This window comes from Biomphalaria glabrata, chromosome 1 (genome assembly GCF_947242115.1).
Source record: "Biomphalaria glabrata chromosome 1, xgBioGlab47.1, whole genome shotgun sequence".
Lineage (NCBI taxonomy): Eukaryota > Metazoa > Mollusca > Gastropoda > Planorbidae > Biomphalaria > Biomphalaria glabrata.
In genome coordinates this window covers 31,301,043-31,319,435 of record NC_074711.1, presented here as the reverse complement: position 1 = coordinate 31,319,435, position 18,393 = coordinate 31,301,043, and the positions used below count along the sequence as shown (strand labels likewise).

The 18,393-nt window shown below is 34.1% G+C and overlaps 1 protein-coding gene across 1 annotated transcript; it reads left to right on the top strand.

Moving 5' to 3' along the window:
* The first annotated feature begins 342 nt into the window (after positions 1-342).
* On the top strand, positions 343-12,684 carry LOC106070516 (mini-chromosome maintenance complex-binding protein-like). The gene is made up of 15 exons (XM_056032483.1): positions 343-523; positions 5,598-5,686; positions 5,796-5,978; positions 6,430-6,525; positions 7,702-7,906; positions 8,900-8,976; positions 9,321-9,424; positions 10,213-10,361; positions 10,611-10,734; positions 10,909-11,026; positions 11,127-11,292; positions 11,527-11,660; positions 11,782-11,946; positions 12,081-12,169; positions 12,303-12,684. The coding sequence occupies exons 1-15, from the start codon at positions 466-468 to the stop codon at positions 12,424-12,426; spliced, it is 1,881 nt and encodes a 626-aa protein (XP_055888458.1). The 5' UTR covers positions 343-465; the 3' UTR covers positions 12,427-12,684.
* Positions 12,685-18,393: the final 5,709 nt, after the last annotated feature.

Genomic DNA, 18,393 nt, shown 5'->3' with positions numbered 1-18,393 from the left:
TTAGGGAAAATTTTCTTTTCACATCTGTTGACTAAAAAATTAGATCTAGATCAGAATCTAAATCTAAGCTCTAGATCTGCATGTCGTCTAGAGAATTTGCAACATCAAATAATATTATTCGATATTGTAGGTCATTAAAAAAATCATAAGTATTAATTTTTCATCCATTTGTTTTTTTTATGTTTTATTTCTTCTAAAATTAATCTAGATCTCGATGTATTAGAAATATTATTTTATTTATATTTAAAACGCTTATCTGGTAATTAAACTTGTGTAGCTTTCTTTCATTAAAAAACAACATTTTTCTCAGTTCCCGCTATTAAGATTATTTTTAGATCAGATAAATATTTCACCAACACAAGTGGGAAGTGCTTACTTACACTTTTTTTACTTAAAGTTACTTACTTAGATTATTTTAGATGTAATTATTGTAATTAGTTCTAGATTCTAGATCTACATCTAAAAATGCCAAGTATAGAAGATTGGACTACTCAGCCATATGCTATCATTCAAAAAATATATGGTAAACAAAACACTTCTACTAATATTCTAATCATACTCTATTGTAACTGTAACTAGATCTTATACTTATAACTATTAAACTATTACAATTTCTAGATCTAGAATCTAGATGTAGATTACTAGATCTAGACTAGATCTATTAGTATTACTAGATCTAGATCTAATCATAGACTATGAAAACGGTATGATAGACTAATGATCTATAATTAATAATAATGCTATATTAGTATAGACTTAATAGACTCTATATAATAATATATAGTAATTATATAGAGTAAAGGATGGTTGTCGGACACGCTAAGCCATTCTCCGGTCATTTTTAAGTTTCAAAATTCATAACTCCATAATGGTCTAACCTATGAATAAACTGATGGTATCAATGAATTCGTCATCCTTTTGTCTATAAAAATAGCTATTTTGTAATGTATCACTACGCATAGTTAAAATTAGATCTGATGTGAAGAGGGGTAGGTTGGGTTTTCTGATGCGTAAAAGTTTTGTCTCTGTAAAAGTGTAAAAGTTGTTGGCCGGTTTGGAGATTTATCGGACACTTCAAAGGAAGTAGATGTCTTCTGTATATTAAATATGTTATTATTAAGACATTTCATCCTTAATTTTATTATTCTGTACATTAGCGCAACGACACAAGCCATATTATCACTTTTCCCACGCTCCATGCTTTCATTCTCGGCTTGTAACTGACGTCACACCAGGGCCACTACTAAGGGCCTAGCCTAGCTGGTCGCGCTAGGGAAAAAATCGCCTCTGTTGGGGGGGAGAAGAGGAGGAGTATTCTCTCTAGTCTACCTACGGGGCACTTTTTTTTCCCCGTAGCACAGCTCCACTAGCGCAGTGCGTGCCTGTCTCACCTTAGCCTTTATGGTACCAGTCAGATAATTGCTAGTCTCCTGCTCTCTCTCTCACCTGCTTTTTTTTTTTTTTTTTTTAGAGCGTGTAATGGTATGCTTAAGAGACGTGGAAAAAGGGGGGGGGGGGGGAGAGAGACTTCATGTAGTATACTCTCTTTTGATTTTGACAATCTCTTAGAATGTTGATGTTTCACACAATGGCCATTTAGCGCACCTGGTCGATCAATAATTGTAGGCTCCAGGTCTACAATGATATTGCTATTGTGACTTTTTTTTTCAGCTGCCCATTGATGCCAATTTATTATTCTATATATATGTGCACCTAAGTGCTATAACATTTGTACATATTTGTTGCATATTAAATGGTTTAAAATAAATGGTTATACGTTTTGCATACACCACATTAACTTTTTTTTTTATAAATATGTTACGAATTTTTTTTTGTGAAACATGTAACAAACACACACAAGAACACATACATAACTTAAATATACATTTTCTACTATATTATTTTAACAAACAACAAAATTATTCTTGTAAATGTTTAAAAAAAAAACAATAACAATTTCAATTTGTTTATTTCCCCATAAGTACTGTGTCAAGTTATTTCCCTTTGATGACTAGCGTCATATGCCGATATGTTTTCTTATTCAGAAAGGTAAAACTTGTTGGCCACCCCCTATTTACATGTTAAGTGGGAAAGGAGAGTCTGGGTTGTACAATTTATCTGTTTCTAGTGCCTATTTAGAAGCATTATATCTGGGTTTTAATTGGGTAATGCATCTAGGGGCTTAAAAATCGTCTTAGCTCCAGACCCTATCTCGTTCTTCCCCTTGGGAGAAAAAAGCTAAGTTTTACAGTAGTCTACTTTGACCCCAGATAAAATTACTTTCTCTCAATATAAAAGGGAGCTGTACGTGTCGGAAGTGTGACAAAATAGTCCATGCGCAATATTTATGCGGAAGTTTGATAGTAAACATTCAAATAAAGAAGATTTAATTTAATACATCGAGGTGTCCGATATGCGAGACGAAACCCGGGTGGCCGACAACCATCCTTTACTCTAGATCTAGAATAATCTAGATTTTCTAGATCTAAGATTCTAGTACTACTCACCCTCAACTACTGTTCTGTACAATTTAAACAGATGAGTATCATTCATGATCATCATAATCATGAGAGTCACAATCAATGAATGACTATGACTGAGTGCAGTCAGTACCGTGGCGTTCTACTACTAGATCTGAATTAACTAGATTACTAGATCTAGAGTTCTCGAGTCTAATCTAGATCTCTAATTATCTAATATTATTACTAATACTATATAAGTATATATAGTAATAGTTGATAAATAATAGATTATTAGTTATTATTAGATTCAATCTAGGTTTCTAGATACATTTTTTTAAATGCTAGAAATCTAGACTAGACTTCTATCTGAATCTTGTTAGTCCTAGAAAAGCAATAAAAAAGTCAATAGTAGAAGTCATGGGCGTAGCCAGGATTTTTTTTAAAAATCCCCCCCACACACACACACACACACGAAAAAAAATATTTATATGTATGTATGTGAGTGTGTGTATATAATTTTTATTATATTCTGACCCATCATTCTTTAAGAAGACACTTATTGTGCCCTAGAATATGTTCTTCCTGGAGTTAGTGGGGAAATGTAGACTCCTTGCTATCGCCCCGCCGCCAAGCACTATTTCTGATATTGAAAGCCAACAAAATGCATATTCTGGGGTATTTGCATTTTCCTGCTATTAAAAAGTTTTATTTCAAAAGCCTAATGTGCTATTCTTACTGACTTAGACCCTCCCGCGCCGTTCAGCGCATTCGCCCTCAAGCTGTTTCCACAAAAATCTGTCACTGGTAATGTCTCTTCCCACCTGCTCTGAGGACCCCCATGAATGTGTGGCGCCAAATTATACTAGGATGTCATCGCAACTCTTCTTATGCCTAATTCATTTTGTCGGAGAACATGTCCCGCAAACCACATGTGACGCTCTGTAACAATCTTACTAAAGGGTCGACTGCAGCTCGGCATAGGATTTTCTTGATTTACACCCGATCTCTATAACTGACTCCTAAAATCTGTCTTAGCCATCTTTGTTTAGCCACATTTAGTGTTTTTCAATTTCGGCAGAGGGCTATTCACTGCACTTTATTAAATAAGCCCCGCCACTGCTAGAAATGTGTAACCTCTCTTGAATACGCTCTTGGAATTAAGTGACTGTAGTTTGCTTTAGATTTTATATCGAAAAGTGAAGTTTTATCGTCAAAATCATCTGTTGGGGATTTTATAATAAAAAAATCTCTGGAGTTATGTTTTTTTTTTAAATTCAAAACCCCATTTAGCTACGGTCATAGAATTTAGTAACTGTAGTTTGCTTTAGAATAATATTGAAGATAGAGGTTGTCCACCTCAAAACGCTCTGTAGGGGGTTTTTAAAAAAGCCATCTGTAGGAGAGGGATTTAAACTCAAAACCCTCAATTGTCTTGGTTACGCTGAAATAATTTTAGTGTGTAATTTGCTTTTTTTATATTGAAGAATTTTTTAGCATCAAACCACTCTGAAGGGGTGTTTAAACTCAAATTCCTTTTGGCAACGCTCATAGCATTTTGAGTGCGTAATTTGTTTTTTTCTTACATTGAAGATGTATTTTTTAGCTTGAAACCCTGCTGGCTACGCTCATAGATATTTCATAGATAGAGTTTGTAATTTTCTTTTTTTTTATATTGAAGAGGTATTTTTTTACCTTTAAACACTGCTGAAGGGAAGTTTAAACTCAAAACTGAGTCATAACCCATTTAGCTATGCTCATAAAATTTTGAGTTCGTAATTTGCGGGGGTTTTTTACTGGGTATTGAAGAGGTATTTTTTTAGCTTCAAACCCTACTGAAGAGGGGGTGGGGGTTAACTCAAAACTCCTTTGGCTACGCTCATAGAATTTTGAGTGTGTAATTTTCTTTTTTTTATATTGAAGAGGGGGTTTATCGTAAATTTTGGAGGCGGTTTAAAATCAAAATCTTCCTTAACTGTGCTTGTGAAATTTGGGGGATTGTCGTTTGCATTTTTTTTTTTGTTTTGTGTTATAGAAGAGGGGAATTTAACTGCGAAAACCCCTGAGAGGGGGAGGGTTAAACTCAAAAGCCCCTGGTAGGGGGTTTTAAACTCAAAACCCCCTTTGCTGTGCTAGGGCAAGTGATAGTTTAGTATTAAAATCTCACCTAAAATAAACAAAATCAAAGCAAAAAATCAGTCACTAAATTCCGACACCCCCCACCCCTGGCTACGCCCTTGGTAGAAGTAGATTATCCTAGAAAGTCTAAGAAAGCAGAAAGATAAATCTAGATATAGAGTTTAGTTTAGACTCTGATTAAGCAAAGAAGCGTGATAGCTACCGAATCGAGGGGTCTTGGGTTCGAATCTCAGTGAAAAATTTGAATTTGTGGATTTTTAGAGTAGAGCAGTTAAATTTTGTATCTCATACACATGAATGAAGGTGCTTCCAGCTTGTGCTAGGGCTATATATGCATATGGTATAACCCCATGATCATGCATCAGTTAATGATCAGTTGAACAAGACCTACATATTTAAGATTCTGAAAATGTCACCACATCGATTAATTATTGAGTTAACTGCTTATTTTAGTTAACTGACAGGGGCAGATGATCCAAGATGTCAAATACAACGCTGTTTGTTAGTGTCTGTGTAGGGTCAGCCATTCCATTAGAAGATAGAAGGGCTAAAAAGTGTTGTGAGAGTGGTGTTTGATTTTAAAAGGGGGGGGGGGCATTATGATGCAGGCAAGCATTAGGTTACAATTGATGGACCTAAGAAGTGTTTGTGCATACACATTACTCGTTACACTATATTAGTTAGGGGGTTGTGTTTCTTCAATTTAAGAATGAAAAGGACAAAAAAAAAGTGTCTTATAGAATTTGAGGACCAGAAAAAAAATGGGGATGGGGGAGCATTGCAATGTTGAATGTGGGCCATTTTTTTTTTGAAGGTTTAAAAAAGTGCAAAATAAACTTACATATCAACAATTCAATTGTAGTGCCGCATTGGTATCTGCTCGTATATATTATTACATCAGATTTATTGAATTGTATTTGAAACAAATTTATATTTATTATTATTATATATTATAATTTAAATGATTTCAAAAGATTTTTTATTTGGTACTTCTTTTAGAGGAATGTGGAAATAGTAAGCATGAGGACTTTGTCCAAAAAGTGCAAGATTATTTTAATGAAAGATTGAGTCACACTTCATTAACAAAGGTAAAACTTTTGCCTCACACCTAGGGCTATTAGTAGTATTATTTAATGTCATAATTTCATTGCATTTTAATTGAATACTTTTTTTTTTTTTTTTTTTTGTACTTCATAGATCCCTTCTCTGAATTCTGTACCTCTTGATCAGCTGAAATCGGGTACTCTTGTGAAATATCGCTGTATGATTCAGGACGTATTTGACCCCCAGTTTTGCATTGGCCAATATAAGGTGACGAATACTACTACTCATGAAAGTCGCATTGAATGTGGATCATTTCGTGATGTTCCTAATGTTGCAGTAAGTAATAACAATTAAAGATACTTTCAAACACAATATTTATATGATATATTGTTATAGGAATATATTTATATTTGTACAACAAAGGTCTAAAGGTATTTAGATCTATAAAGAAAATTTGTCTTGAAATAGAGGTGAATTACTGAGACTATCATTCTCTTCTATGTTGTAATGTAAGGCGGTATACCTTCAAAATAAGCCATTGAATGAACATTTATAACACATACCACACAACCAGTCAGCCAACTACATTTCATACAAGTTTAATGATTATAGCTGTTAATGTGTAGTTGGGATGATTTTAGATTTAAGTTTTCTTTATCATAGAAAAAAACATTATAGAGATAACAAAGAAAATAAATTAATGTTGGGAACAGATGGATTTTTTTTTTAAATCCTATATTTAACTAGTTGATTAAATTCTATCGTAATGTTATTTGTTATTTTACAGCCAAATGAAACTGTTGACTATGCAGAAAATAATCACATTGAAAGACTAGGATTCTATTGTGTCCCAATCCCTGGAGAGTCAGAATGGGTTAAGACAATATCCTTTTTTTTTTTTTTTTTTGAAGCATTATTTAAATACTTTTACTTATTATATTCTTTTAATAACATTTTAAATTCATCATCATCAAACTCCATTAGAGTGAGGGCTTGAGAGGCTCAAATCCTCTCTTGCAAAAGCCCTGGACAGAAACCCTGCTGTCTTGCGTAGTGCATAAATGTCGCCATACAGGTCGAGAATTTTGGGTTTCCCAGATCAGCAAGTCTGGGGCAGTCAAACAGAATATGAGGCACGGTTTCCTCTTCTTCCCCGCAGCGGGGAAGAATTTGGCCATAGCCGCGAGAAATATGAGTCAACTGTGCTATAATAGCTTGCTCAGGCCTGGACAGCCTCCACCACAGGGAAGTGCCGTCAGGGCGCCTCATGCGCTCCCAGACTCCACTGGCTTTTTGGGACTTGTCCCAGCACTCAAACCACTGTTCCATTTCTGTTTTTTTTGTATTATAGCCAGGGCTTGATGAAAGCTTACAGCCTGATCAGTGGGTGGAATTTGCCCTCCCTGGTGGGCCAAAGAGTCTGCAATTGTGTTGCCAGTCACACCTATGTGACTGGGTACCCACTGCATTATTACAGGGGTGCCATAGCGTTGTTTAATGTTGTGTGAAGCTATGATGACAGTGTTGATATTGGGGGGCCATGGTCCGGGGCTTTGCAAAACCTGTAGTACAGATTTTGAGTCAGTGACCACAACAATATGTGTTGCCCTCAAATGTCCCTCGCCGAGTTGAGAGTCAATGACTTTTAAGGCTTCACAGACTGCCATGGTCTCCACATCAAAACTGCAAACACTACCACATGGTCCAAAGATTTTGACTGTGTAAGAGCCAAGAAAGTCGATGTAGGCTCCATAGCCTGCTCTTCCAGAATCTATTGATGCCGACCCATCAGTGTATGCAAAAATAGCACTGGGCTTGAAGGTATTAATGGTCTCCAGAGCTAGGATTTGAAGGTCGTTAGATGAACTGCTTTGCTTTTTAAAAATTTTTAATTAAGTTATTCTAGAATTTGTTTGTTAACATTTATAAAGATAGTTCTTGTGTATTTAAAAATATATTTATATTAAATATATGTTTGCAAGTGTGTATATTATATATGTTTGTGTGGGTGATATTATGTTAAAATATCTATCATTATATCCTTGACTAAAAATTTAACGCAGACAGTTGTAATGTAGATATGGTGGCATCATCTAGCACATCATCTGGACAATATAAGAGACAAAGAGAGATGGACAATGATGAGTCATCAGAGTCTAGTTCAGATCAAAATTCGGCTAAAGAATTAAAAGACAATTCAAAAGATGTGGAAATGTGTAGTCCGAGTGCTAGTAGTTCCGTTCAGACAGCATTGCACAAGGAAGGTTTGTCAATATTGTCTTGTTTTAATTCATAATAATGCATGGTAATTTAGCTTTAAATTAATCAGTAAGCCAAATCTGAGCCATGAAATTTTGTTGATGATAAAAGGGGAAATAAATGCATTAAAAATCAAAGCTGTACCTTAAATATGGATGGATCAACAGCAATAGCTTGTGAGCCACTAAATATACTGTTAGAATTAAACTCTAAATGTAAGAGGTTCTCTCAATTATTGAAATAAATAAGCTTTTGTGAGATTAGTTAGTAAAACAAATAAATGACAGCTTATACTAAAACAATGGGAGATTTAGTAAAACAAACAAATAAATGACTGCTTATACAAAAACAATGGGAGATTTAGTAAAACAAACAAATAAATGACTGCTTATACTAAAACATTGGGAGATTTAGTAAAACAAACAAATAAATGACTGCTTATACTAAAACATTGGGAGATTTAATAAAACAAACAAATAAATGACTGCTTATACTAAAACATTGGGAGATTTAGTAAAACAAACAAATAAATGACTGCTTATACTAAAACATTGGGAGATTTAGTAAAACAAACAAATAAATGACTGCTTATACTAAAACATTGGGAGATTTAATAAAACAAACAAATAAATGACTGCTTATACTAAAACATTGGGAGATTTAGTAAAACAAACAAATAAATGACTGCTTATACAAAAACAATGGTAGATTTAGTAAAACAAACAAATAAATGACTGCTTATATAAAAACAATGGGAGATTTAGTAAAACAAACAAATAAATGACTGCTTATACTAAAACAAAGGGAGATTTAGTAAAACAAACAAATAAATGACTGCTTATACTAAAACATTGGGAGATTTAGTAAAACAAACAAATAAATGACTGCTTATACAAAAACAATGGGAGATTTAGTAAAACAAACAAATAAATGACTGCTTATACTAAAACAAAGGGAGATTTTTAAAAAAAACTGAATGTATTGTTCTTGTTTTTCAGTCAATAGCAACACCAAAATTGGATTTGACATGAATTTTCCGTTGTCTACTGAAAAGGGCCTACCAATCATTATTCGGGTATGTTTCTTCTGAAACAATTTAGGAATTCTGGTATTTAAAATATTTTTACTAGATTACTACTTCAAAATGAATAAAAACAATAATTAATTACCAGTATGGTTATAAATTTCAGATGAGTACCAGCATTATTATATTTTTAAAATGTTTGTAGTGTTAAATTATAAATATCATTTATAGCTAAAGAGGGAATGGCCTTAAGAAACAAAACCCTATCCTTTCCCTTTTTTTATACTCTAGTTCTTTGTGTTTAATTTGGCCTTGCCCCCCCCCCCCCCTTTCACATATATATTCACACTTACCATTGACTACTTAAATTTGAGGTTTTAATTATATTTTTTAAGGTATATTCTAACGAACCAGAGCTAAGAACTACTGATGCTGTAGAATTTGTTGGAATTCTTTCTGTTGATCCACAGCTAGCATCTATATTTGATGATGAAATGGAGTAAGCTTTTTCACGTTTTAAAAGAATTTTATAGAAGAAAGCTAATATTTCTAGTCTCATATTATTCATTAAACTGATAGGACTCTATTTGGAAGTTCATAACTTTATAAAAGATAGATGTCTCAATGTGTGTTAAAAAAATTGATTAAATTAGTGTTTTTTTTAATGTGCTGATCATATGCATGACATATAACAATTTGTATTGTTTGAATTTATACTACATGGTCATGTGGCATGCACTAATAACTGTCACCTGGTCCTGGGTTCAAAACCTGCCCATCACCATCCTACAGGAGGTTTGAACATCTGAAACATAAAACAAACAAACAAACTACTTATGTCAACTCAATAACTACAGAAGTCTTTTTCTTCATAAGAATGTAAAAAAAATTATTCCTATAAACTACAATTATGTAATGTTGATGATCTCAAGTTAAAATCACATCATTTGTTACATCTCACTAGGTGTCATTAATAAACCCGTTACTAAGAGAGTAGAGCAATTTAATATTGTTGTTTTTCATAACAATAGTTTAAAATATAATAGTGTTAGTGTTTTCAACTGATACTGGATTTTCTCACATTTAACAATAAAAATTGCCTTGCTAATCTGAGTTGATGCTCCAACCACAGAGCATGTCAGTTTCAGATAAAACAAGATGAAGCAGTTAAATCAATAAACATTAGAACACATTAGTTTAATGTATTATTTTTTTTTTAGGATTTAATGTGATTTAGCAGGTCATCATTTTACTTTTTCAACATGATTAATATGTAAACTCTTACAGGGCTGAAGATGTGGCGTGTCAGCAGGAATTGAAAGCACATGAACCACCACCATCATTAGTTCCCCGAATGCATGCTCTTGTGATAAGAAAACTTCACCATAATAATCCATATTTACCGCCTGTTCCTTCAGAAGAACTTTACAAAACAGGTATAAAAAATAATAATGACTATTTTTTTAAGGGCTGTTTGCTTATAAAAGCTGTTTAAAATGCACATCAGGTATCAATGATATTTATTTAATTAGAATCATTAAAATAAGGACTAACACTTAGTGGATACTCCCACCTCATAATAATATGACAATGAACAAAATAGTGTTTATTAAATAAGCTATAATTCAGTGTAGCTAAATTGTCTATATATCTTTTCAAATGTCTAAAAATTGTTTCTTACACAGCTGTCAAAAGTTTAATGGAAGATGCTGCTAGCATACGCTTTGAGTTGCTTTCAATACTTCAGCATGCCTTACTAAATGACAGACTGGCTGCTGAATATTTACTGTGTCATCTCATCTCTAGTGTGTACGTAATCTCTTTTTTAATAATTGCAAATTCATGTCTATAACTGGATAAACAAATCTATTTGGGTCAATAAAATTATTGCTATTTGTTTAATCCTTTCTCTTACAAGATTTAACAAAAATGTAGAATATACCATTTGAAGAAATAAATTCAAGAAATCTCCTATTTGCTCAGGTATGCACGAGCTGATGTTTTACCTCTTGGAAAGCTGTGTATAAATCTAAGCGGTTGCCCAGTTACTCAGAAATACACCAAATTCTTGCATCATCTTATTTCTCAAATAACACCACAAGTGGGTAAACAACATAATTTTAAAATGTGAAAAAAAAATGTTTATGATTATTACGTTCATCTTTAACATACAATTATCTTTATTTGTACATTTTCTCCAGTCTGTCATTCTTGATATGTCCATTGAAAATATGAACTCCTTACGGTTGATCCCTCAAAAGAATTATCAAGTCAACCGTATTACTGCTGGCATGCTTCAGCTTACTCCTGGTACACATCTGGTGTTGGATGAGACAGAACTACGACAAGGACAACTTAATCACACAGGTTTGTTTGTTGTTTTGTTTTTAAGACAGTATTATTTTTATTTATAGATTTAGTGTGTTTATTTAGTATACGTCAAGCTTAAAGCACTCCACAGCGTAATCAATAGAGTTTGAGCTATAAAAATTATAGTTAATTAATCGGTCAATGCATTAAGTTTAGTATAACAAGGTTTTGCTATAGTTTGATCAAATTTTGTCTTGATTTTATTTTTATAGGTTAATTTTATTTTTACAGGTGTAACCAATGTGAAAGCTCTTGCAGATGTTATCAATTGGCAAAAAGTAGATTATGATTTTCAGTGGCATCCAATACCTGTCCACACTAACATTAACATTCTCACATTGTCTGAAGGAGAATCTCTTCTTCCTGTAATTATTATTTTTACCATTTACTTCATTATTATAACATACACTTAATGAAAAACTAAAATAACTTGTTAATTGAAAATGTGTATTAGAGAAATAATGAAAAAATAATAATTCATTACAGAAAGATATCCATGTACCATTAGTTCCTGACCAGCTTATAACAGATATTCCAAGTCATTTTTCAAAGTTAGATCATCGGATGACACCTGATAACTTAAATAAGCTGCGTTCATACATTACAGCATGTAGGCTATGTGAATATCAAGTACCAGAGGAAATGCAAGTGGTGGGTCTTAGATTATCACATTTAAAAAAACTGATTCATTGTAAATTTTGGATATGTGTGTGAACCAATAATAATATAAACTAAAGATGAATATCAAAATTGTCTTTTTTTTTTTTTTTTTTAATTGCATCCAGATAATTCAAGATGATTTTGTAAATACAAGGCAAGATAACCCCAAAAATATGACTATTGAAGATTTTCAAAGATTTTTAGGATTAATAAGGTTAGTGTAATTTCAAGACAATCATTGCTTATCAATACCTTAATATATAGTTTAATTGATAGCTTAAAATGCTTATTATAAATTTAAAATCACTGGCTAATTGATAACTTCTAAATTTTGCTCTGTCTTTTAGAGTTCTGGTTCTTACCTATGGTAAAGGATTATCGAATATAGAGATGTGGAATAAAGTGAAAACTATGGAAGAAGAGAGAAAATCTAGACTTGTGCAACAGCAGGCTTCAAGAGATCAAAATTGATTGAGACAACATTTTAATTATTATGTTGATGTGAATTAAGAGACCTGAAAACAATTTTGTTTTTATTCTCAAAATACATTGATTTAACTCAATGGACCTATTTGAAATCCTTTAAGGATGTTGGGATTTGCTTAAATTAAAAGCATATAATTGGATGAAAATTAATTAGTTAATGTTATGTATGCAACTATTTCTAGGTGTTTAAATACTATGAGCAAACAAAAAACAAGGTATAGTAATAAAAATTGTTTCAATGAATATTTACTTTTAAATTATTTTTTTTTTAGCATGGTTAGATCATTGGCTATATCAAGATTTTAAAATTGTCCCAAACAAAATTGTTCTTTGATTAAATTTCTGTAAATTAAGCTCAAGAAATCTTACAGCTGCTGATTTTAAAATCTGAATCTATTGATAGTAGCATTGGTCAAACTAGTAATGAAACTTGTGAATAGTTATGTATAATCAATCAGTAAAACCAGAAAATATCTAAGTTTTAAATCAGTAAGTACAATAACAATAGTCAATATCAAAATTAATAATACTAAAGCAAATTAAAAAGAATCAAAAATAGGGAAACAAATGACTTAGCAGAGTTTAAATCTCGAATGAACATGCATGACTGCTACTGCGCATGATTGGGCCCTTCTTGCACACACTAAATAGGAGCTTCAACTTGCCGTCAATGATTTTGCCGATACTGCTGTCTCGTTTGGTCTGTCCATCAACCTAAAAAAATTGAGGTCATTCTTCAGAAGTGCCCACTCAGAACTAACACAGCTTCTAAAATCAGTGTGGTCATCTCCATAATGTTGTTGACCACTTTACCTAACTTGGCAGCATTGTGTCCAACGATGCATCACTAAACAGAGAAATAGACAACTGTCTCGCAAAGGCCAACAGGGCTTTTGGTCACCTCAGACATTTTGGAATAGGTTTCTTCACCTAGCAACTAAAATCAATGTTTATGAAGCATTGATTCTCACCACAATTTTGTATGGCTCTGGTATGTTCTGGAGGCCAGTGTGGCAGTATAGAACAGTGATTCCCAAAGTGGTCTACGAAAGTGAAAAAATAAATTGGGAGTCTATGAGACGTCCGAGGGGGTCTACAGTAATAGATTTCATCTAAGCAGGTCGTGACTTTAATTTTTACATCCCGTTAACGTAATTCTTTCATACACTAAGATATGAATTGTACCTTAGTTCATCCTTTGAATATTTATCCTGCTATTCAAATGAAAAGTTGTATTTAATTTCAATACTTATTTAAATAGCTTAATTTTGTCTACATGTAACTTATGTTTAACAAATAAAATGTAGACTGTACAGCTTTGACTATTTGAAATTGGGATAGATTCCTTCCTTGTCAAACAAGCAGTTGCCTAAGTGCCTTTTTATTCAAAGATAAAATTCAGAATACAAAATCTCTCTTCGACATCATATAGAGAAGATGATGGTTTGTGAGTGTCTTAAGATATCTCTTTACTTATAGCAAAATACGGAAAAAACTATAGGTAAAACATTGATTTTATCAGCCGTTGTAGTTTAAAAACTGTTTTACACAAGCCTAAATCTGATATTAATAAACAATTTCTTTAAACATCAAGGGCACATCGGTGGAGTTATCAAATTTCTTTGCAAACGACATATATACATTTTGGGATCAGCCGTGTCACAGGCTCTGACAGGGAGTAGAGCTGTGTGATGCAAACTGCCTAAGGGTCGCCGGCTCCTTATTTTTCCTCAGGGTTGACCCACGAAACCTTTTCCATGTTTGGGTATAGTTGCAAGGCAGAAGAGTTTTGAATTCAGTTTTCCTTCTGCTAGGTGGGTAGCTAATCAAGGCTAATGAGTCAGTCCTGCTAGAAGCTTACTGGTTTATGTGCCAGTTACTCACCTTTGCCCCTTCTCCTGTTGGTGAAAACAGTTCCTCGGACCCAATATTTGAGCTACTCGTAAAAGATCAAGAAATACACCACTGCTCTTTGCGAAAACTTTTACAATGATACTTAAGGAAAATTAATACATTTTTAATAATGATTGAAGGACTACTTCACAGAACAAAAAATTCCTATATGAAACATAATAGCCGTAGCAACAGAGGGTAGACCTGCAAAAAATATTCAATAAAGAAAATCCAATGTGTTAGGTGATTCCAGTAATAAATATTTATTGTTATTTTATTGGCTTAAATTTGAATTTTATCAATTAAAAAGATAGATCTCTGTAATTGATATGTAGCTTTAAATTACTTTTTCACTTTTCAACTCACTACAGCTAGAAATTAGCTTTTAAAAAATGGAGTTGATAAATTCGCAAAAAAATGCAATGCAAGTTAAGCAGGGGGTCAAGTGAAAAACAGAAAACATGTCAAGGTGTCCAGGAGACAAACAAGTTTGGAAACCAAATCGGTTTTTCGTCTGTTTCATTGGAAGTTTATTTGTTTTTCCATGCGATTTAAGTGTTTTAACTAGCACTTTTTTACCATAGAGAGTACCTGTATACATTAAAGATAAACTTTTTAACTTTTTTTTTTTGTAATATATGAATAAATTTATTTTACATTAAATAAAATAACATAAAGCTTTTGCTTTCTAAATACATCATGGATTTCAAATATATATATATATATGTATTTAAAATTTGATTGATTTTATATCATAAAATCACATTTAGGGCCTATCTAGGCGGGACATGTAGACCGCATGCCAGATAATCGCCTTCCCAAACGACTTCTGTACTTTTGTGTGCAGGAAAGCGCTCCCAGGGAGGTCAATACAAGCGCTATAAAGACACTCTCAAGAGCTCCTTCAAGGAATGCGATATCGACATTCACGGCTGAAAAGCACTGGTTCTCGATCGCTCCTCATGGCGTGAAGCTGTGAGTCTCGGAGTCTCTAGATTTGAAGCAAGATTTAGGCAATTATTGACATGTCAGCTCCTCAAGACAAAGATGGAATCAGAAGATTTCTATGTTTAATTCAGTACCTTCAAAATTGATTCCTATTCTAAGACAAGCAGATGCTCCAATACGAAAGCTTCTAAAAGATGAAGTAGAATTTCAATGGAGTCATGAACAATACAAGAGTTTCGAAGAGTTGAAACATCTTTGTACAAACCCTCCAGTTTTGGCATATTATGATGTCAACAAGAACGTAGAGAGAATGTGATGCAAGTAAAGATGGACTGGGAGCAGTATTACTCCAGGAAGGTCGTATAATAATTAATTGCATACGCATCAAGAGCTCTCACGGATGCAGAATAAAGATATGCTCAAATAGAGAAGGAAATGCTCTCAATTGTGTATAGTACAAGCAAATTTCACTGCTACATATTTGGTAAAGAAGTAACAGTTAAAATGTTAACCTCTGGAGCAAATATTCAAGAAACCTTTATTGTCAGCACCAATGAGAATACAGAAGATGCTAATAAGACTACAGTGGTATGATCTAAAAGTATGTTACAGAAAAGGCAAGGAAATGTTTATCTCCGATACACTTTCTCGTGCACATCTACCAAATAGACATGTGAATTTACTGATAATTCAGTGCATATGATCTCTGAGTGATTCGAAATACATTGAAATTCAAGACTGTACAAGCAAAGAACTTTCAATGCACCGGGAAGTAATTATGACTGGTTGGCCAACTTTCCCAGCAGGCTCTCACGCTCTCCTGGTGCAGAGTTCTGCTGGTGAGGTTTGGAGAAAATGCTAAGCTCTGATTGACATAACCCCCTGCACGCTCGTCTGGTGTAGGGATTGTGTCTGTCGGGGTCTATAGCCTATGCTGAACTGATCAGTTGCCACCCTGGAGACTAGTGAAGGGTCAAGTATTTAAAATTTGTGGTCTCTAAACTGGTGATAAAAAAAAGGTCTCCTGCCTCACTCCACTTTCGTGGATTAAACCCTGCCAATACGAGTGAGTGGCAGAATTAACTGGTCTTTCGATCGTTTATAGTCCAATGTTAATGTCTGGGCTGTTTTCACTGCTCGCTCTAAGGGGCAACCTAACCTCCCCCCCCCCCCCCCGGCCAGACACAAGAAGCGAGACTCCGATTGTAGTCAGGCCATATTGGGATTCAAGAGACCAGTTATCAACTTCGGATGGAATTATATACAAAGGTCTGAGAATAGTCATGCCACCAAAATTACGTAAATACATGCTCACTTAGGAATAGTGACGTGTAAGCAGAGAGCCAGAGAAGTCATGTTTTGGCCAGGCATGAATGCAGACATTGAAGTGACAGGGATTGTAGCAGGTTTGCTGAACATCAGAATCAAAATGTGTCAGAACCGCTAATACCTACCAAGACACCAGACCTTCCATACAGCATGGTTGAATGTGATCTGTTTAACTTTGAGGGGGAAAAGTGTGTGCTTCTAGTTGACTTTTTATCAAAGTTTATTGATGTCAAAGAACTGTCACAGGAAACTACATCAGATATCATCGAAGCTATGAAGAGCATATTCGCATGCCATGCCATGCCATCTAATGACTAAGGTCAGATAGTGGGTCATAGTTCTCTTCGAGAGAATTCCTAAATTTCTGTAAATCATACGGAATAGAGCATGAAATGTCGAGTCCTCATTTTCAGAGTTCAAATGGCGAGGCTGAAAGAGCTTTACAGACAGTGGAGAAACTGTGGAAGAAAAGCGAATGAAAATTTCTGTCGCTTTTAGACTACAGAACTACTCCACTGACTAATATTAATTTGTCGCCTGCACAATTACTCATGGGACGCCGACCCAGAAATTTGTTACCTTCGAGCGAGGAAATACTCACCCCTAAGACTTCAAGTTGGTGAAGAAACACTTTGACTGAGAAACAGTCTCAGAAACATTATTATGACAAGAGGAAATCCACTACAAGACGGAACGGCAGTCAGAATGCAACTTAATTCTAAGTGGAAACCAGGAACAGTAGTTTCGAAACATTCTAAGCCACGATCTTATAATATCAAAAGTGGAAATCAAGTCTACAGAAGAAACAGGAAGCACATCAGAAAGTCTTCTGAGAAAGCAAATAGATTTGACAATAATTATGACTTTCCAGATGACATGTCAGAACAACTAGAACCACGAGATCTAGAGAGTCCAAGATTACAAATTACGCTAGATGTAGAGTCGCCACTACGTACTGCTTCTTCTAACACCTCTAGACCACATGAACCTTACGTAACACGCTCAGGCAGAATAGTTAATAAACCTAAGATACTTGATTTGTGATTAACTGAATTGGCTTTTTAGCTGACTAGTTTGTTAGTTATTCTGATAAATAGATTTTCTGAATTAAAGAAGAGAGATGTAACCATAGACTTGGATGTAATATATATATATGTAACATATTGGTATTATGTGTACTTTTGCACACTAGCGCTTCAGTGCAACACCGCTTCTTGTGTTTACGTAATAAAAGAGTTCCTAATATGTCTTCCCTCTTAAACACTAGTTGTTGTTATTTGTGTAATACAAATATTCTACAAACATGGTGACGGATTTTCAATATCTTTTTCTAGTTTTATGAGATCTAAAACAAAACTAATAGCGGCTATTCACCTTTCGGGGCCGCTAAAAATATATTTTCTACCAGATGGTCTGTTTCAGTTGTAGGCCGAATTGCTTTACATTGATTATGGGACCCACTTTGACTTTGCAGACAGTGGCGTAGATAGGAATTTTCCATCGTTTGGGGGCTCGGTGGGCTTGACCTCTTTGTGGGACTTTGCATCTTGGCGTAATATTTAATTTTTAATGTAAAATAACACTCATTTGGGGGCCCCTTCATGTGGAGCACGGGGGGGATTTTCAATTCCCCCCCCTCCTCCCCCCACCCTAGCAACGCCACTATGTGCAGACACTCAAGGGATTCGCAATGTTTTCCTTGAATTCATTTGTGACATTCAAATAAGTTGGTCAAGTTGTAATCAATAGCTCCAGAGATCTGGCATCCAATTGGTTATATTA

Excerpts from the sequence above, each read along its gene's own strand:
- LOC106070516 (XM_056032483.1), top strand. The coding sequence starts at position 466 with ATGCCAAGTATAGAAGATTGGACTACTCAGCCATATGCTATCATTCAA. Across the intron at positions 5,687-5,795 it reads GTCACACTTCATTAACAAAG|ATCCCTTCTCTGAATTCTGT; the intron begins GTAAAACTTTTG and ends TGTACTTCATAG. Across the intron at positions 7,907-8,899 it reads GACAGCATTGCACAAGGAAG|TCAATAGCAACACCAAAATT; the intron begins GTTTGTCAATAT and ends CTTGTTTTTCAG.